Below are 21874 nucleotides of genomic sequence, written 5' to 3'. Positions count from 1 at the left end.
CCAATTCGCTACACTATATACAGTGCTGGGCAAGCTACTTGGAAAGTGTAGTGAGCTCACCTACCAGTTACTCTACAGTACATGAACCTTCACTACCCCGCAGAGAAATGTAGCAAGCTACGCTATGGAAACGTGGCAAAAGTAGTTTACTACATTGAAACTATCTTTTATTTCATTGAACCAACTTCATTCCAAGTCAATGCTATCTCAGTGATCAATAAAACTATCGGTCAAATAGAAAGGTGAAACATTTTCAGTTCAGTATTTTATTAAACAATAAACTGCTCTCACTGCTTCAAACCTAATTTGGCAAAAAAAAGAAAGAAAAAAAGTGCTTTACATAATGCATAATGTGTGTGTGTGTGTGTGTGTGTGTGTGTGTGTGTGTGTGTGTGTGTGTGTGTGTGTGTGTGTGTGTGTGTGTGTGTGTGTGTGTGTGTAGGCGTAAATCTGTAATCCCCTGCAGCAGACAAGTCGCAGGCATCAGCCCAAGGATTGGTACGTGATGTCACCGTCACACAGAAGTGCTTCTGTCGGCTGCACATACACGTCCGTGTATGGCAGTGGTGTCACTTACTGATCCTTAGCATTTTATTTCAGACCACAGAAGAAAGCTCTGACATCCATTCAGAAAATGTAAACATAGTACAGCTGATCTGTGGTCAAAGACTAAAAGTAAGCAACATACATATATGAATTGTCCACGGTCTTATTCTTCTTCTTCTGGCTGCTCCCGTTAGGGGTGGCCACAGCAGATAACCCGTTTCCATCTCTTCCTGTCTTCTGCATGTCCTCCCTCACCACATCCATAAACCTCCTCTTTGGCCTTCCTCTTTTCCTCTTCCCTGTCAGCTCCATCTTCAGCATCCTTCTCCCAATATACCCATGTCCTCCGCACATGTCCAAACCATATCAATCTTGCCTCTCTTGCTTAGTCTCCAAATCGTCTAAGCTAAGCTATCCTCCAATAACTCGTTCCTAATCCTGTCCTTCGTCACTCCCAACAAAAATGTTAGCATCTTCAACTGTACCACCCCCAGCTCTGCCTCCTGTCTTTTCATCAGTGTCACTGTCTCCAAATCATACAACATACTTGGTCTCACCATCATCTTGTAAACCTTCCTTTTCACTCTTGCTGGTACCCTTCTGTCGCAAATCACTCCTGACACTCTTCTCCACCCATTCCACCTTGCCTGTACTCTCTTCTTCACCTCTCCTGCACACTCCCCGTTACTTTGTATTTAAACCCATCCACCTTTGCCTCCTCTAATCCTCACCATTTCGCTGTCCTACCTCTTGTTCATGCACATGTATTCCGCCTTGCTCCCACTGACCTTCATTCATCTTCTCTCCAGTTCACACCTCAAACTCTCCAGGCTCTTTTCAACCTGCTCCCTACTCTCACTACATATCAAAATGTCAACTGTGAACATCATAGTCCACAGACACTCGTGCCTGATCTAATCAGTCAATCTGTCTATCACCACTGCAAACAAGAAAGGACTCAAGAGCCGATCCTTGATGTAATCCCACCTCCATCTTGAACCTATCCTCCATTTCTACCACACTCCTCACCACTGTCACACTGCCCTCATACATATCATGCACCACTCTTCTATACTTCTCTGCCACTCCTGACTTCCTCATATATTACCACACCTCCTCTCTCAGCACACTGTCATATGCAGTACTGCACTGTTATCTCTGCAAAACATCTCCATGCCTCCACAGGTGTTATCTGGACCAACCGCCTTTCCACTCTTCCTCCCCTTCATAGCTGCCCTCACTTCATCCTTGTTAATCCACTGCACTTCCTGATTCACTATCCCCACATCATCCAACCTTTTCTCTCTCGTTTTCTTCATTTATGCCCCTCAAAGCACTCCTTCCACCTTCTCAACGCACTGTCTTCGCTTGTCAGCACATTTCCATCTCTATCCTTCATCACCCTAACCTACTGCACAGCCTTCTCAGCTTGCTCCCTCTGTCTAGCCAATTGGTCCAAGTCCTGTTCTCCTTCCTTAGTGTACAACTTCTCATACAACTCACCATAAGCCTTTTCCTTTGCCTTCGCCACCCATCCCTTTGCCTTACACTGCATCTCCTTGTACTCCTGCCTACTTTCTTCATCTCTCTGATCATCCCACTTCGTTGCCAACCTCTTCCTCTGTATATTTTCCTGTACTTCCTCATTCCACCACCAAGTCTCCTCATCTTCCCTCCTCTATCCAGATGACACACCAAGTACCTTCCTAGCTGTCTCCCTCAGTATTTCTGCAGTAGTTGCAAAGCCATGCAGCAACTCTTGACTACCACCCAGTGCCTGTCTTAACTTCTCCCTGAACTCCACACAACAGTCTTCCTTCTTCAACTTCCACCATTTGATCCTTGGCTCTACCTTCACTCTCTTGCTCTTCTTGATCTCCAAAGTCATCCTACAAACCACCATCCGATGCTGCCTAGCTATGTTCTCCCCTGTCACCACTTTGTAGTCTCCAATCTCTTTCAGATTGCACCTCCTGCAAAAGATATAGTCCAACTGTATGTACCTTTCCTCCACTCTCATACATCACCCTGGGTTCCTCCCTCTTCTTGAAATTATGTATTCACCACAGCCATTTCCATCCTTTTTACAAAATCCACCACCATCTCTCTTTCCACATTTCTCTCCTTGACACCATACCTACTCATCATCTCCTCATCACTTCTGTTCCCTTCACCAACATACCCATTAAATCCACTCCAATCACCACTACCTCCTCCTTGGGCGGCACAGTGGCCCAGTGGTTAGCGCTGTCGCCTCACAGCAAGAAGGTCCTGAGTTCGAACCCCGGGTTTATCCAACCTTGGGGGGGGGTCGTCCTCTGTTTGGAGTTTGCATGTTCTCCCTGTATCTGTGGTGGGTTTTCTCCAGGTGCTCTGATTTCCTCCACCATAAAAAAAACATGCGTGTTTGGGTTTGTTTGTACTCCTTATCTTTGCCCCTGACCAAGGCAATGGGAAAAGAACTGGAGTTGGTTCCCAGGTGCAGCATGAAGGTGGACGCTCACTGCTCCTAGCTACACAGATCACAGCTAGGATGGGTCAATTTGCAGTAACTGATTCCCCCAAGGGGATTAATAAAGGAAACTTAAAAAAGAAAACTCTCCACCACTTCATCCAACACTCTCCAAAATTATTATTTCTCTTCCATCTCACACCCAACTTGCAGGGCATATGCGCTGACAACATTCATCATCACAACTTTGATTTCCAGCTTCATACTCATCACCTTGTCCAACACTGTTTTCACCTCCAACACACTTCAGAATTACCCCTACCAAATTTCTCCCCCCAACCACACCATAGTAGAAGAGTTTGAACCCACCTCCAATGCTCCTGGTCTTACTCCTCTTCCGCCTGGTCTCTTGCACACTCAGTATATCTACCTTCTTTCTCTCCATCATATTAGCCAGCTCTCTCCCATTACCAGTCATAGTGCCAACATTCAAAGTTCTGACTCTCACCTCCACACTCCTACCCTTCCTCCTCTCCCGCTGCCTCTGGACATGCCTTCCCCCTCTCCTTCACCCAACAGTAGCATAGTTTCCACCAGCACCCTGCTGGCCAACAGTACTGGTGGGGGTCGTTGGTAACGCAGGCCTTGACTGATCCAGTATGGAAATCTGATTTATGATCCGCATATTTGATTTGGCAAAGATTTTAATGCCGGATGCCCTTCCTGACGCAACCCTCCCCATTCATCCAGACCTGGGACTGGCAATAAGAATACACTGGCTTGTGCATCCCCAGTGGCTGGGTTGTATCAGAAATCTGATTTTTACTCCCCGAGCATATATGCAATAAACAACACACACCCTTGCAAACATACTGAAACAGAGAATTTATTGGGAAAATTAGCACACTGCTTGAAATTTTGTAGCAGATTCTCAAACACACACAGCAATGGTCTCAATGGTTCAACAACAGCTTGGAATTGGTTTGAGTTTTCCTTGTAAGAAATAATCCCCCAGTGAAATAATTCAAACTCGAATGACTTGAACAATCCTAGCTTTTCCACAAAATGAGCAATGTTTCAAGATGCTTTTTTAAAATGAAAAAAGTAATTGTTGAGGAAATACATTTATATTTGTTTCCTGGTTGGCAAGTCTTTGTTGAAGTGTAAGGTTTGATTAAGTTTGTTCTGCTATTTGACAATAAGAAGCCCATCTGTTTTTGGTGGGGTTTTTTTCAGTCTGTTCCAGATACTGTTACAACATTTCCAGTAGTCTGTTCATTTCTCCCCAACACACTATAACAGGTTCAATATCCTTGGAAAGATGAGTGAGTGAGTGAGTGTGTGTGTGTGTGTGTGTGTGTGTGTGTGTGTGTGTGTGTGTGTGTGTGTGTGTGTGTGTGTGTGTGTGTGTGTGTGTGTGTGTGTGTGTGTGTGTGTGTGCGTGTGCCTGTCTTCACTATAGAACACCAACCACTCTCAGTTACATCATCTTTCAAATACTTGGGCAGCATCCTTTCTGAGGGCTGCAACACTGATCACGAAACTCACAATAGAATCAAACAAGCCTCTGTAGCCTTTGGCAAACTCCGATGTAAGGTCTTTCAAAACAAACACCTCCACCGGCACACCAGAATTGCCATTTACAAAGCCGTCTGCATCACAACTTTCCTATACAGCTGGGAAGCCTGGGTCACATACAGCCGCCACCTAAGGTTGCTGGAGCGGTTCCACATAAGGTGTCTGCAGTGAATCATGGTGTGACTGTGTCCTCATGCTGAGATTCTTGCTAGGACAAACTGCAAGAGCATAGAAGCCACGATCACTGAACACCAACTGCGCTGGCTTGGGCATGTCATCAGGATGCTTCAAGAATGCCTGCCACGTCAAGTCCTGTATGGACAGCTTCATCTGGGCTCCGCAGGTCATCAGAAGAAGCTATACAAAGACCAGCTAAAAACATTGCTGAAGAAGTGTTGTATCGACCCCTTGAGACTGGAGCAAGCTGCCATCAACCGTTTCAACTGGCGGGAGATCTGCCACAGAGATATAGAACAGCTGGAAATGGAGAGGAATGTGAGAAAAGACTAAGGAGACACACAACCACGCCTGCCCCCACGAACTCAGATTTCATATGCCCAGCGTGCAATAAAACTTGTGGATCAAGAATTGCACTCTACAGTCATCACAGAACACACCGCTAATGAGGAGGGATGTCATCATCAGACTCCATGGACTACCAGCAAGCAAGCAAGTGTGTGTGTGTTTGTGTGTGTGTGTTTACATTCAGACATACAAACCCCAATTCCAATGAGGTTGGAACGTTGTGTAAAACGTGAATAAAAACACAATACAATGATTTGAAAATCCTTTCCGACCTATATTCAATTGAATACACTACAAAGACAAGATATTTAATGTTCAAACTGATACACTTTATTGTTTTTGCAAATATTCAACCATTTTGAATTTGATGCCTGCAATACGTTCCAAAGAAGCTGGGACAGGGGCAACAAAAGACTGGGAAAGTTGAGGAATGCTCAAAAAACACCTGTTTGGAACATTCCACAGGTGAACAGGTTAACTGGAAACAGGTGAGTGTCATGATTGGGTATAAAAGGAGCATCCCCGAAAGGCTCAGTCGTTCACAAGCAAGGATGGGGCGAGGTTCACCACTTTGTGAACAACTGAGTGAGCAAATAGTCCAACAGTTTAAGAACGACGTTTCTCAATGTACAACTGCAAGGAATTTAGGGATTTCATCATCTACAGTCCATAATATCATCAAAAGATTCAGAGAATCCAGAGAAATCTCTGCACGTAAGCAGCAAGGCCGAAAACCAACACTGAATGCCCGTGACCTTCGACCCCTCAGGCGGCACTGCATTAAAAACCGACATAATTCTGTAAAGGGTATTACCACGTGGGCTCAGGAGCACTTGGGAAAACCATCGTCAGTTAACACAGTTCGTCTCTACATCTACAAGTGCAAGTGTAGCGGTTGGGAAAATAGCCTCTATTGAAAGTTAAATAAAAAATGACACCCCCTTATTTTTTGTAAATCTAAAACATGTAAATCGCCAGCTCCTTTATAAATAGTCTTCTTTCTAAACGTCAATTCATTTAAATGTTATCTTCTGGTGACAGCAGGTGTCACTGTGGTACCGGGTACAGTAGGGAAACACCCAACTCAAGCCGTGTTGGTTACGTCAGGGGCAGAATAAATATGGCGCTTGAGTTGGTAGCATACTAAACCCGTGTCTGTTCCTAACTGCTCCACAGGTACGTAAAATATGGTGTAAAACAACTAAGAATGGGTTGACATAAAACCCAGGCATGAAAATCACTCACCTTTCGGCGAAATACGCCGTTTTGAATCCAAAATAGGTGACCTACGTGAATCGTGTAGATCCGATGAAAAAATATTTGGGGGGGGGGGGTGTATGGACCGGACATGGAATTATACACGAGAGCGCAGAGCCATGGTGCGCTGGCCTATCGAATTCGAATTCGCCTTTTTCATTGACAAAAATATTCCCCCTACGAGCGCGAGGCGCCTCGCGTCACCAGTCTTGTACCGCTACCCGATTGGTTCGTGAAGTGCTCGTGCAGCGAGTGCTTGCGCTGACCAAAGCGATTGAAGGGAGCAGTGCACGGGGCTGAGCATTCCATGGGACTGAGGGAAGACGACTCTTTGGGCTAACGTTAGCTGACTGATGCCTGCCTGACTGAATTTGGTGAGCGTTTCAATCATTTCAATATTTTCTGATGTATAACGTTACTCAGGAGCTCTGTTGACATAGCCTAGTCCTACATGATTTCAGGTAGCTAATCTATCACTAGCTAGAGATTTAATAAAGAATCCACGTGTCATCGATGCATACGTTAGCTATATTCCAATCAGACAGCTGGAGAGATTTGCGTCTTGTGGAAAATTGTTAGCTAGCTAGCTAGTTAGTAGGGTGACGTTAGCTAATGTTAGCTTACACCGTATACGCAGCAGACTAGGTTGTATAGTTAATGTTATCCCACAAAAAGAAAAGCGATGAACGTTAACTGTTGGCTAATTCTCAAAATCTGTAAAACCCATTTCAGGACGTGTGGACTGAGGAACTGGTGCGGTGGGAGGCTGAGGTAACGTTAACGCTAGCTAGCTAATGTTAGCTAGCTTTTGTGTTCTAAGTTAGCTAACTCACATTGTAGAATCTGAGTCAACAAATTAGCTAACGTTACGTTAGCGAACGTTGACAATATCATAATTTCACTGTCCTATGTGTATGTGTTACAGGACAGGCTTATATCAAAGAACTGGACTGTAACCGTCGATTTATGAGTGGCGCAAGCCTGGGGACTCTCTAGTGCCTGGCTGTTCCAGGATCACGCTAAAGCGCAGGCGAGCGTAGCAAAATACATCGTGTAAGTTTACATTCACAGAATTATGTTGAGTAATGTTAGTCAGTGGAAGGGACGTAATGTTACTTATTAACCCACTATATTGTAACTGTAAATACCGGATACCTTTTAATCTGAAATCCAACTATGTATGTAGGCCTAACGTTGTGTGTAAAACAATTTTCAATTTTACTCTGTGGGTTAGGGTAACGTTAGGCCTATAGTCTAAGTTACTTATCTGAACTTGTGAAACACTCGTTTACACATCTAATTTCAAGTGGACAGATATCTGTATAACATGTAATGTCAGATCCAAGTGTGAACAACCACCACTTATCAATTAAGCTAGAAGTTAACCCTACTAACGTTAACATTGTTTTTCCAGAATGAGTGTGTTAGGAGAGAAAGATGCTCTTCTTGTAAAACAAGTGGATGCAGGCATCAAATGCAGCTGGAGTTGGTCGTGGCTTAAACTAGAAGGGAAAATAAGAGTGAAAGAACAAGAGCTCTCATTCCATCTGTCAGATGTCTTCCGGAAGATCAATAAACAAGGATTCGCACAGTGCATTCTCTGCCAAAAAGATATAAACTACACCCATACACATGTTGTTAGTATTCCTATCTTGTTTTGCCACTATTACCCTATATTAAAGCTGCGCTCTTGCGCATTTCATGAGAGAAGTTGTCAAGTCTCGTTTCTTATATAGCATAATGTGAACATAGACATACTGTCTTTTAATTATGCTTGATTTTTTTCTCAAAGTGCACCAGATTGATGCATTTAAATATAAAATGTTCAAAATTTTCTTCCGGGGGAGCATGCCCTCGGAACCCCCTAGAGGGTCGTATCCTTCTCACCTTTTTCACCCCTGACCCGTTTTCATGCCTGAAAACCCAAGTGTCAGATAAGCATTCGGCTAGCTTTGTGGCCGATATATAAGTGTTCCAAGACTGAGTCTGAACGTTGTTTTGATGTCGAGTGTAGTTGCTAGCGAATATTAGCATCTAGCCTATTGTTTCACTGTGTAGCTCATCTCGAAATTACTATGTGATAAGACATGAGATATGAAAGAATGCTTGTTTGTTGTTTTATACATATTCTGAAGGTATCAACATACAGAGGAGTACTGATCAGTTCCTCGAGTGAGGGAAAAGTATCTCGTTTTGTGCTCAGGATTTATAAATGGAATTAGTGAATGTATGGTAGTTGGAGACGGAAGTGGTTCTCTGAAGAATGGAAATATATGTAGAAACGTTTGTATTGTTATCAAATAGTTTTCAGTATTTTCATGTATTTGACATGCAATTTCATGTTATTTGATCATTTTTATTGCCTTTGCCATTGCATTTGTGCTGTAGTATTTCACATACATGAAAGTATTATCATTGCTAAGGTTCTGGTAGTTGGAACAACTTATTTTCAGTAAGGAGAACACTAAGCCAACCATATTGACTTGTGAAGGTCAGGTTGAATGTTAAGTGGGATGTATGTGATTGAAATATGATCGTAATCCAAAGCAACTACTGAAGATAGTAGCATTTAAAGGGCATGTATGTTTATTTTGGTTTGTTTTGTTTATTTTTTTTTGTTTTGGGGTAATGGCCATGATATTTTGAATTGAATTGAATGAATTACAAGAATATTACTGAAATGGAATATGATTGTGACAAGGGAGAATAAATATGGCGCTTGAGTTGATAGCACACTAAACCTGTTCCTTACTGCGCCACAGCCATTTCAGGACGCCATATATCAACAACACCCAGAAACTCCGCCGGCTTCTCTGGGTCCAAGCTCAACTGAGATGGACTGACGCAAAGTGGAAAAGTGTGCTGTGGTCTGACGAGTCCACATTTCAAATTGTTTTTGGAAATCATGGACATCGTGTCCTCCGGGCTAAAGAGGAAAAGGACCATCCAGATTGTTCTCAGCACAAAGTTCAAAAGCCAGCATCTGTGATGGTATGGGGGTGTGTTAGTGCCCATGGCATCATGGGTAACTTGCACATCTGTAAAGGCATCATTAATGCTGAAAGGTACATACAGGTTTTGGAGCAACATATGCTGCCATCCAAGCGACGTCTTTTTCAGGGACGTCCCTGCTTATTTCAGCAAGACAATGCCAAGCCACATTCTGCACATGTTACAACAGTGTGGCTTCGTAGTAAAGAGTGCGGGTACTAGACTGGCCTGCCTGCAGTCCAGACCTGTCTCCCATTGAAAACGTGTGGTGCATTATGAAGCACAAACTATGACAACGGAGACCTCGGACTGTTGAGCAACTGAAGTCGTACATCAAGCAAGAATGGTAAAGAATTCCACCCACAAAGCTTCAACAATTAGTGTCCTCAGTTCCCAAACGCTTATTGAGTGTTGTTAAAAGGAAAGGTGATGTAACACAGTGGTGAACATGCCCCTGTCCCAGCTTTTTTGGAATGTGTTGCAGGCATCAAATTCAAAATGAGTGAATATTTGCAAAAAAAACAATAAAGTTTATCAGTTTGAACATTAAATATCTTGTCTTTGTAGTGTATTCAATTGAATATAGGTCGAAAAGGATTTGCAAATCATTGTATTCTGTTTTTATTGACGTTTTACACAACGTCCCAACTTCATTGGAATTGGGGTTTGTACATATAGGTAGGTACATGACCGTTACCCTGGTAAATAGCCCCACAGATGTAATTTTTTAAGATTTTATTGATTAGGCCACCAATTAGCAAGGCCCCATCATTACTGAGGGAGAAACCAGACCTGTGAGATTTCAATGCAAACTCTTCATACTTGTGAAGTTCTCTCAACCCTATTACCCAAACCTGTTGTAATTGCTGGTTACCAGAGCCTTATGTAGTAAGCATGGTAAATTTTATAACTGACAAATGTTAACGTCACATTCAAGATGACCGTCAGGTCACACACCAAATAACAAATGCTGCTTACTCAATGTAAACAAGTCCTCAACTCTACACAGAAAATTCAGTTTTACTTTTCTACATTCTTCATGGTGATTCTTTTTCTATGCCTCATGTATGTCTCATGCTCTTTCTCGTTCCCTGTCACTTTCATTTCTCTCCATCTCTTTATTTTTATTTTCATCTTTCTCTCCCTCTCAGTCCATATGTAATTTGGATATGTTCATTTTGAAAATGTTGACTTGTTGCTTTGCCAGCTACAAGAATAAATTAAAACATGGCATTATGCTGCAGTATGGTTAGTGGGAGAGATGCTCATGTGCCAGCTAACAGCTCCAGTGCTGCACTGGCAGTACTCGCTTGTTATCTTGGTGCTATTCACGACATTGTTGCTGTGTCTGCATGACTAGCGTGGCATCGTATTTGGTATTGCATTCAGTGTGAATACTGAGTAAGATGTAATCTAAAGAGATGCATGAATCACAATACAAAGAAGTGAAAGGGAACTGAAGCAATCTGGAGAATTACCTTACAAAACACCTTCGGCATGATGACGGAATAAAGAATGAACAATAACCAAGGCATAACAGCAGACGGTGAAAATATGATGAGAACAATATGATAAGAAGAATATGATAAGACGAATATGGTGAGAACAATATGATAAGAATATGGTGGGAAGAATATGATAAGAATATGATAAGAAGAATATGGTGAGAAGAACATGGGGAGAACAATATGATGAGAAGAATATGGTGGGAAGAATATGGTGAGAAGAATATGGTGGGAAGAATATGGTTAGAAGAATATGATGAGAAGAATATGGCAATAAGAATATGGTGAGAAGAATATGATAAGAAGAATATTGTAAGAAGAATATGGTGAGAACAATATGATGAGATGAATATGGTGAGAAGAATATGGTGAGAAGAATATGATTAGAAGAATATGGCGAGAACAATATGATGAGAAGAATATGGCGAGAAGAATATGATGAGAGGAATATGGTGAGAAGAATATGGTGAGCATGCAGCATTTGGTGTCAGTTGTGGAATGGTTTCTGCTGCTCTTTTGTCCAGAAACTGCTTTTGAAATCTTGAAACAGAATTTTTTTAGTTGTGGTTTAAAGTTGATACTTAAATATTTCAAGTTGTAAGTGGTTCGACACTGTCTTACTGTTTGAAGGACCATACACATCACATTGTGTAATTGTTTTTTCAGTGAAAAGTTTATCCGTCATTTCATCCTCTAGATATAATCGGACCGTGCTTAACTAGATAAACAACAAAATTAAAAAGACAATTCTTTCGTAATGATGCAACTGTTTGAAAGATCCTTTGATGTTAAAAAGTGATTTCAAGAACATTTATAATTCTGATGGAACAGAAATGGAATAGAGTTATTTTTGCCCAGCATGTGAATACATGGTTATTGAATGTGAAACTGTATTAGGTTGATGCACATCGTGTTGTGTGTGTGTGTGTATGTGTGTGGTTGCCTTGGAAATATCCATTAACTGTAATAACTAGGGATGTATCCTTTTAATATCCAGCATTTTCTAATCCTAGTGCATTACCACAGCATGTAGCGGATATGTGACTCAATCCTCCAGCATGATCACCCACCTGATTCACACACACACACACACACACACACACACACACACACACACACACACACACACACACACACACACACACACACACACACACACACACACAGGTCTTCTCTTCCATCGCTCACATATCGTGTCCTCCGTGTGGTTTCCTGTGCAGCAGATACATGTTGGCGTTTGCAGCACGGTGAATATGTTAGCAGTATATTAATAGTATCGTTATTGATCTCAGTAAATGTTAAATATAGCCATGTTCTCTGGTTGCATGCTGTGGAGCAACTGTACATTATGGATTCTTAGAAATACTTTCTATTCCCAGTTATCTTCCTATTAATGAAACCCTAACAACTATGCCAGTTGGCAACATGGGGTCATGTGCTGTGGTCTTATATAAGAATCACCAGCATGTGAAACGTTGAGTTTTCTAAATCTGCTAATTTCATATTATAACTGAACTGAAACCAGCTGATTAAAGACGTAGCATTGAGCTCGTGCTGTGTAAAGAAAAAGCTGAAGCGGACATATCATCTTGATTTTCTGTTTCCAGCCAAAAATTAATAACAACAACAGTGAGTGCAATAAAATCGTATTTAATAAAACATTTCTTCATCATCAGCTGCTGAATACCCTGTCCGAAGGAAAGGGAAAGGGAAACAGTAAATATAGATAAAGACAGGGAGACACCGAGGAACCTAACGCAACTGTGTCTGGGGATGAATTGTGAAGTGGAACATGTCCAGGACAGAAGTTGGATGTTTAAAATGGAGAGACGTTAGTCAGGGCTGGTATCTAAACTGACAACCGAGTCAAAACATAATGTGTTCTTATAGAAGAAACATGAAGTAGCTTAGATGCTGCACCGAAATATAGTCTGACCTCTTTCTGGTCACGCAAGCCTATGTGTGGTGGTTGGCAAATGTACAAGTCTTGCGGATGGTGAAATCTGTATTTCTATTCGCTGGTCCACATAAAATTACAATATGATGACAGGTGGAAACACACAGTAATTAGTAACACAGTAACTATTTTAATATGCAGAGTGTTTTTCAGTACCGCCACTGGGCATGAAAGTTACCGAAATGCCTTCTAGAAAGGATGGGGCTTCTAGTAAGGATGGGGCTTCTAGTAAGGATAGGGCTTCTAGTAAGGATGGGGCTTTTAGTAAGGATGGGGCCTATAGTAAGGATAGGGCTTCTAGTAAGGATGGGGCTTCTAGTAAGGATAGGGCTTCTAGTAAGGATGGGGCTTCTAGTAAGGATAGGGCTTCTAGCAAGGATGGGGCTTCTAGTACGGATAAGGCTTCTAGTAAGGATGGGGCTTCTAGTACGGATGGGGCCTCTAGTAAGGATGGGGCCTCTAGTAAGGATAGGGCTTCTAGTAAGGTTGGGGCTTCTAGTAAGGATAGGGCTTCTAGTAAGGATGGGGCTTCTAGTAAGGATGGGGCTTCTACTAAGGATGGGGCTTCTAGTAAGGATAGGGCTTCTAGTAAGGATGGGGCTTCTAGTAAGGATGGGGCTTCTAGTAAAGATAAGGCTTCTAGTAAGGATGGGGCTTCTAGTAAGGATCGGGCCTCTAGTAAGGATAGGGCTTCTAGTAAGGATAGGGCTTCTAGTAAGGATGGGGATTCTAGTAAGGATAAGGCTTCTAGTAAGGATGGGGCTTCTAGTAAGGATGGGGCTTCTACTAAGGATAGGGCTTCTAGTAAAGATAGGGCTTCTAGTAAGGATGGGGCTTCTAGTCAAGATAGGGCTTCTAGTAAGCATGGAGCTTCTAGTAAGGATAGGGCTTCTAGTAAGGATGGGGCTTCTAGTAAGGATGGGTCTTCTAGTAAGGATGGGGCTTCTAGTAAGGATAAGGCTTCTAGTAAGGATGGGGCTTCTAGTAAGGATGGGGGTTGGTGCACCAATAACAAAGTAGATTTCAATGCTACAGCATGGGCAAGTTATGTATATGGCAACCAAACACAACAAACCAGTACATGAATAAATGAAAAAAATAGAACAGAATAGAATTGAATTAGACTAGACTAGACTAGACTAGAATAGACCAGAATAGAATAGAATAGAATAGAATAGAATAGAACTTACTAACCTGAGGTGTCATACCATGACAGAGGTACATGATGGGAACGTTGTCAGTGTCTGGTCCCTGATCCAAGCATAAGTCATGTCTCATATTATTCTTTAACTGAGAAAGAGAGAAAGAGAAATAAACACAGACAGACAGATGTAAGTACCTACCCACCCACTGTCCCACCTACCTATGTACCTACCTACCTACCCACCCTCCCACCTACCTACCTACCTACCTACCTACCTATCTACACACACACACACACACACACACACACACACACACACACACACACACACACACACACACACACACACACACACACACACACACACACACAATGGGGATAGAGTACCCTACTCTATCCCCATTGGACAGTTCAAATGTACCAATGTTCCAACCATAGATTGGCCCATCCCCCTACCCTGTAATTGGACACTGCACATAGAACGTAGGCAACCGGTATAAATAACAACATTTACTGTAACCATGTAGGCAGCTGATGAGTGCACTGAGCATGAAACAAGCTTGTTCTGCCATTTAACAACTTTGAGCTATAATATATATATATATATATATATATATATATATTCTCCCTCTCTTAGCCCCCCTTCCCATCCACCCCTGTATGTCTGTGTTATGTTCATCTGTCATCTTGTTTCACTCCATTTATTGTAAAGCGACTTTGAGTACTTGAAAAGTGCTATATAAGAGATGTATTATATATATACACACACACACACACACACACACACACGCACACATATATTTATATATATACACACATATACATACATACATACATACATACATACATACATACATACATACATACATACATACATACATACATACATACATACATACATACATACATACATACATAGACAAAAACAGCAATACTGGATTTAGTAGAACCACCGTTTGCCTGGATTTTTTTTTTGAAAAGCAAAGAAAGTATAAATATCACTATTGTTGACTGAACACCTCAGAAGGATAACAGCCTGCCTACATCTCTCTCTCTCTCTCTCTCTCTCTCTCTCTCTCTCTCTCTCTCTCTCTCTCTCTCTCTCTCTCTCTCTCTCTCTCTCTCTCTCTCTCTCGGGTGTTAACAGTCTATTATGACACAGTGGCACAGTACAAAGACAAATGGAACTACTTCAGGCTATTTACTGCTTGGTGCCAGGAAGTAAGCAAACACTTCTGACTAGCCCCCTCCTCAGGCTCTAACAAGTGTATTTTGGCAGCTGTAAAGTAATATTTCATAACTTGTCTTTATGCATGCTCAATAATCCAGGTAAGTACATCACAGAAAATTGAATCAGTTCATCTGGACACAACGTTTATTGAGGGAAACATTTCATCACTCATTTAAGTGACCCGGAAGCGGAGCAACTGCGGACAAAAGTTTCCGCCTGCCTCAGCAACGCAAAGGCGCCATCATCCAACATCAGTGGAGATGAGAGGAAAGCTCTCATGACTCTCAGTAAGAACAAAAACATCATCATCCTTTTGGCGGACAAAGGCCAATGCATCAGCGTATTAAAGACAGACTATCATGAGAAAGTTATGATGTTACTTAGTGACATAAATACGAATGAGCCCCTGAAACGAGATCCAGGCAGTGGTTAGAGGAAAAAAGTGATAGATTGTTTGAAGCTGTTAGAACAGGACAATGCAATTGACCGAATTTTGCACCACAGATTATACCCAGGGGAAGCTACACCTAGTCTGTATGGTTTACCTAAGATACATAAACAGGATGTGCCATTACGGCCTGTTGTTTGCATGATTAACTCAGTGACCTATACCATCTCCAAGTTTCTGGCATCTCTTCTTAACCCGTTGGTAGGCAGTAATGAACATCACATTGAGAACGCTATGGATGTTGTGGATAAGGTGAGGGACATCATTATGGAGGGGAATGAAACAATGGTCTCTTATGATGTTAAGTCGCTCTTCACGTGTGTTCCTGTTGATGATGCAGTGGAGGTAGTCTGTATGAAATTAGAAAACGACCCCACCCTTAACACAGACCAAGTGTGTCTGCTCCTGAAGCTGTGTCTTCAGTCCACGTACGTACTTCACATACAGGGGGCAGTACTATAGCCAGAGGCATGGGTGTGCTATGGGTTCCCCAGTCTCACCTGTAGTGGCCAACTGTATATGGAGGAAGGGGAAAAGAGGGCTCTGATGTCCTATCCAGGGACACCACCTAGCCATTGGTTCAGATTTGTGGACAACACCTGGGTTAAAATTAGATCTCAGGGCGTACCACATTTCACTGACCACATTAACTCTGTGGACAACCACATCAAGTTTACCAGGGAGGATGTGAAAAACGACAGGTTAGCCTTCTTACACTGTGAAATTGTAATTGATGATGGGGGACATTTGATTGTTGATGTTTATTGTAAACCAACACATACTGATCAGTACTTAAGGTTTGACTCTCATCATCTACTAGAGCACAAACTAGGAGTCAACAGGACGCTGTACCACCAAGCTGACAATGTCCCCACCGACACAGCGGCCGGGGGAGGGGAGAAATCCCACATTAAACAGGTTCTGGTTAAATGTGGTTTTCCTAACTGGGCATTTGTCAAAGCCAGGAAAACGCCCAAACAGTGCACCAGCCAATCGAGGAGAGGAGAAGGACAACAGATGCGTAAATGTAAACCAGTGGTGAAGCTGTGTGGCAGGAGTGTCGGAACAGTTGAGACGCGTATTTTCCAAACACCGTGTCTCAGTTGCTTTCAAACCCCAAAACACGCTGCACCAGACATTGGTCCACATCAAGGATCGGGTCCCCCGGCACAAACAGAGCAATATAGTGTACACTGTTAAGTACCAGGAGGATCACCGTGACTTGTACATCGGGGAAACCCAACAGACGCTGTCCAAGAGGATGGCACAACACAGGATAACTAACACGTCAGACCAGGACTCCACAGACTACACCATCTACAGGCCAGTGGCCACTCTTTCAAGGATGAGGATGTGCACATCCTTGATAGGGAGGAATGCTGGTTTGAACGGGGAGTCAAAGAGGCCATCTATGTGAAGAGGGAATGACCATCCCTGAACCGAGGGAGGGGGCTAAAAGTACATCTGTCACCATCTTACAATGCTGCATTTGCAACTATTCCCATAGTACACATGGCCATAGTAACTCTAGTTAATGGTCACTCCTATTTGCATATGAAACCGATCGTTGGTTTTGGTCGTTATAACACTGTGTTGTTTATAAGGGGGGGGGGGATACCTGCAGTCAGTTGAGGCTGAAGAGGTCACTTAAATGTGTGATTAAATGTTTCTCTCAATAAACGTTGTGTCCAGATGAACTGATTCAACTTTCTGTGATATTTCATAACTGTAGTACTTGTAGTTTTTGAAACACCGATGTTTCATTTGAATGATCTTTGAAAAAAAAAAGAGACAATATGATGGAAAAGCAGCTAATGTCTGTTCCTGTTGTGCTGAGGTGGGCATGTGGGACTTGGAGAGTATCATTTGTATGATGTTGTTGCACTGCGCAGGCCTCCACCGTACACCAAATCCCAACAAAAGATTGCCTCACCACGAAGAGATAAGTGTGGGCCTGGAACAAAAATGTTTTTCAAAAATACCAAAAGGGAGAATAAGCAAGGACTCTTGTTTGAGGATATGTAGCACAAAGGGGTATTTGTGTGTCTTGCCGAAGGCAGATCTGTTTACATCACTGTGGCTACAGGCTGAGTCAGCCAGATTCAAGAGAATAATAATAATGGACAAATGTATATAGTGCTTTATCTAGACACCCAAAAGCACTTCACAGTCAAGGAGAGGCAAACTCACCTCAACCACCACCAATGTGTAGCACCACACGGGTGATGCACAGAAACCATTTTGTGCCAGAACGCTCACCACACATCAGCTTGAGAGGGAGGAATCATTGAGCCAATTACATAGGGGGATGATTAGGTGACCAGATGGAGAGCCAGGTTGGGAATGTTGCCAGGGCACAGGGGAACCCCCTACTCTTTGCGATAAGTGCCATGGGATCTTTAATGACCACAGTGAGTCAGGACCTTGGTTTAACATCTCATCTGAACGACAGCATCTCCTACAGCACAACGTCGCCGTCATTTGATATTTTCATTAGGTCCAGAGGGATGACTGCTCCCTACTAGCCAACCAACGCGACTTCCAGCAGTTTTCCCAAGAGGTCTCCCATCCAAGCCCATACCTGCTTAGCTTCTGACATCCAGCAGAGTCAGTGTACATGTTGGTATGGCCGCCGGTGAAAATCATATGTCAATTGCTTGAATTGAACAGAAATAAGTTGGATGGAAGTGGTATTTTTCTGCACCCACTTAACCACCGATGTGTACTGATTTGTGTAGAAATACCTTTAATATGCATTTACATTCAGAACCACAGAACATGAATAGATTCCTCTCTCAATGAAAATAAGCGAATTTACAACTGTAACATCAAATGTTAAAATATTTTTCTAATGGGTTAAAATTTTCATGTAAATCTACACAGAGGGGCTGCCAAAAATATCATTCAAGACAAAAAAACCCAAACAAATGTTCTTCCAAAGTAGAGCCATTTGATCATCCAATAATCTCTCTCCTTGTTCTGGTATTATCACCAACCTCACACCTCTCCAAAGCCCCAAGGAAGAAAAATATCTCTTCTTTGTCCAATATTTGAGCACGGCTTTTTATCAGTGCTTGCGTCATGTTAAATAAGAAATAGTGAATACACAAAAGCCACTGATTGCATCACTTGCCATGCTCCCTCCATCTGTTACCTCCGCCGAGAGTTTTTGTTTGTCAAATATGTTAACTTCACATCTACATCTCTCAGATGTCACTGTGCTTTCATTCTGCACACTCAAACCTGCGCCCCCGCACATGTCGATTATCAAACAGCAAACCTAAGTGGTGGTATGAAAGCATCGAGTGAGAGACTGACTCACAGCTGCAAATATCTGAAAAGAAGCTTGCTGACCTAATTTCTATCAAGTCACACATTTCAAGGGAGTTTTTTTTAGTTTAGAGGAAGGAGTGAACCCATGCAAAATGTCAATACAGGTGATGAACCGAACAGAATAGAACAGAATAGAACCGTTTCAAACTGTGATGGATCTTTTCAGATTTTGATTCCTTTGTTGTGTAGGCAGGTTCAGCAAAGAGAGATGATTTCTGATCTGCATTTAAACTAAAATGCGCCTGAGAAATGTTAAGCTAAGGTTGATACAAGACAAGATTCAAGATTGTCGATGGTCAGTCCCCTTTAGTTGAGCGGTTAGCCACCTCGTGGCGCAGTCCAACCCCGGCTCGAATCCCACAGAGGGCGGAAATATGCTCGGTTACATTGGTGGGATCCGGAAGTGTCCGGAAGCGTGCAGATCCTCATAAGTCTCTTCGGAGCACGGGAATAAAGACTGTCAGTGATTGAGTGGGGAATGCCATCCATCCATTATCCAAACCGCTTATCCTAGTCTCAGGGTCGCGGGATGCTGGAGCCTATCCCAGCAGTCATTGGGCGACAGGCGGGGAGACACCCTGGACAGGCCGCCAGACCATCACAGGGCCAACCGTGTGTGTGTGTGTGTGTGTGTGTGTGTGTGTGTGTGTGTGTGTGTGTGTGTGTGTGTGTGTGTGTGTGTGTGTGTGTGTGTTGGCAGAAAGACTTGTATTGCGAAATTGGAAGCGCACAAAAACACCAGAACTCACTGAATGGGTTACCTTTATGACTGAAACTGCTTCCTTTGAATACTGTTATATTCTAGCTCAACCACTAGGTGGAGCACAGGGTTACTTAGTAAGGAAGTCAGAACACTCTAGGCCAGCGAAGAGTAAGATCATGCCTGTATGTGTTTGCCGGTTACCAAAGTAAACATATTCCTAGTTTACCAATTACCTTGGTCTCACTATTTCCTTCGTTGAGGTTATTACAAATGCTCAAAAGCTAAACCGAACAATAGAAAAGGGAAATTTAAGCAAATGTGGGATCGTTTGTGAATGTGGAGAATGCCAATTCTCAATAAATTCTTTGTGGAGGGACTTGGAAAGGAGAAGGCTTTACTGACAGACCCAGCTCAAAATAACTTGTAACTTTCGTCAATGAGAGCTGTCAGATGGATGGATGGATGGAGTAATTCTGCTCTGTTTTCTACAGGTTACTGTCACTTTTCAATTATACAAGATCAGCCCTCACACTTCAGTTGAAGGGAGAAATAGCTGTGCTGAAATTAAGTGCTGTAAAAAGGTTCACCCTTTCATGTACTGCTGAAGCGATGTGAAGTGAGCGCTTTCATTCCAGCGGTTTAAAACACATGCTGTGCATACACCTATCTGTGACGCTAATGGTGAAGTTGTAGCGCCGAGTTTAGGTGTAGAAAAGGAAGAAAAGCTATTACTTGGCCATGTTAGACAAACTGCCGTTTAATGGAAAAATTCACTTATAATAAAGTGTTTATGTGCATTGCTGTCCCTGCAGGGTGCAAACCACACAACCTTGACTAAATGTTTTACATAATGACACCAAAGAGAACTGAGTGGTGAGGTCCACCGCCTCGCACTATTTTTCACCACCTAAGTAAAGCATGAAAATAGCAAAAGCTGATTGTACTGCCCACTCTCATAAAAAAGACATATTCTCACTAATTCAAATACTGTTACCAGTGGGAGACCCAAAGTATAAGAGCAGACTGCTGGTGCTTTAAACACAAACCCACACAGCTTTTCAAGGATGCTACACAGACACTTCCATAAGCCCCATCTACTTATGGATAAAGTTTTGTGTTACACAAGCAAAAAAAAAAAAACCTTCAATACCATGCTCCAAATATTTTGAAACTATGACACCTAAGATAATGACAAAAAAACACTTCTCCTCTATCAAAGATTCAAATGTCTTCATTGTTGTGAAATTCCAACAAGATTTATTTCAAATCATGTACACACACTTAACTTGTAATGGGAAAGGAGAGCAGTGACATAAGTACATAGTCACACATTCTTAAAAACCCACGCAGGTACAGTAAACCGCAATAATAAACACATTTCAAGTTTTGATAAAGCAAGAAGAGTACATTGTTCCTGATGAATGATGAATTGAAATAGTCCTGGATACTTTCTGTGTTGGTGGTCCTCAAGTCCCCCTTCTCTTGAAGCCACTGTATATACCATTCACACCCTGTAGGGTCTTATTTTCCCTCTGGATGCTAGAAATGAGTCAGCACCTCCTGATCCCCATAGACTGGCAATTCAAAATCCGGAAATTTAGCTGTTATGACAATTGTAACTTTAATAATCTGTGGAATAATTTTTGAATCCCTATCATTTAGTTGTTTAAATTGTACAGAATATATATATATATATATATATATATATATATATATATATATATATATATATATATATATATATATATCCCCTTTATACCCTTAAGATGAATCTTAAGTCTATTTCCTGCCCATGCTCCCATATAAATCATTGCTAATATAGCAGATAATTCAGTAGTATTTACTAACAAGGTATCAACAAGTAAGATGGATTTCTGCAATCATTAGAACTGTGCATCACCATCAAGTAATTCTTGTTTACCATATGAAGATGGCTGAACATCCTCCACAATGGCAAAACTAATGCTGGAACTGTTAGAGGGTAGGTTAAGGTTTATGAGGAAGTAAAAAAAAAAAGAAAAGTATTCATTATTTATTTAGCAATTTTTATCTGAAAACATGTTAAGTATGACCATAGGGTGGAAGAGCTGATTGCCCTGGTGATAAATTCCTCAATACTGAAGCAATCAGTGTTTATGCCTATACACTACAGTGAGCCTAACCTTTAATATAGTATACTAGGTCAGTGGTTGGTGGCTACCAAT

The 21874-nt window shown here is 42.1% G+C and overlaps 1 protein-coding gene across 1 annotated transcript in view; it reads right to left on the bottom strand.

Moving 5' to 3' along the window:
• The window catches only part of LOC130114084 (polypeptide N-acetylgalactosaminyltransferase 18-like), a 306147-nt gene that overhangs the window by 63442 nt on the left and 220831 nt on the right, over nt 1-21874 (bottom strand). Inside the window, exons 9-10 of the mRNA XM_056281837.1 lie at nt 14006-14101; nt 1389-1391 (exon numbers count right to left, since the gene is read on the bottom strand). Coding sequence (XP_056137812.1) covers nt 1389-1391; nt 14006-14101 — 99 coding nt within the window. The remainder of the gene's footprint in view (nt 1-1388; nt 1392-14005; nt 14102-21874) is intronic.

Source organism: Lampris incognitus, chromosome 6 (genome assembly GCF_029633865.1).
Source record: "Lampris incognitus isolate fLamInc1 chromosome 6, fLamInc1.hap2, whole genome shotgun sequence".
Classification (NCBI taxonomy): domain Eukaryota; kingdom Metazoa; phylum Chordata; class Actinopteri; order Lampriformes; family Lampridae; genus Lampris; species Lampris incognitus.
This window is presented reverse-complemented; position numbering and strand designations above follow the sequence as displayed.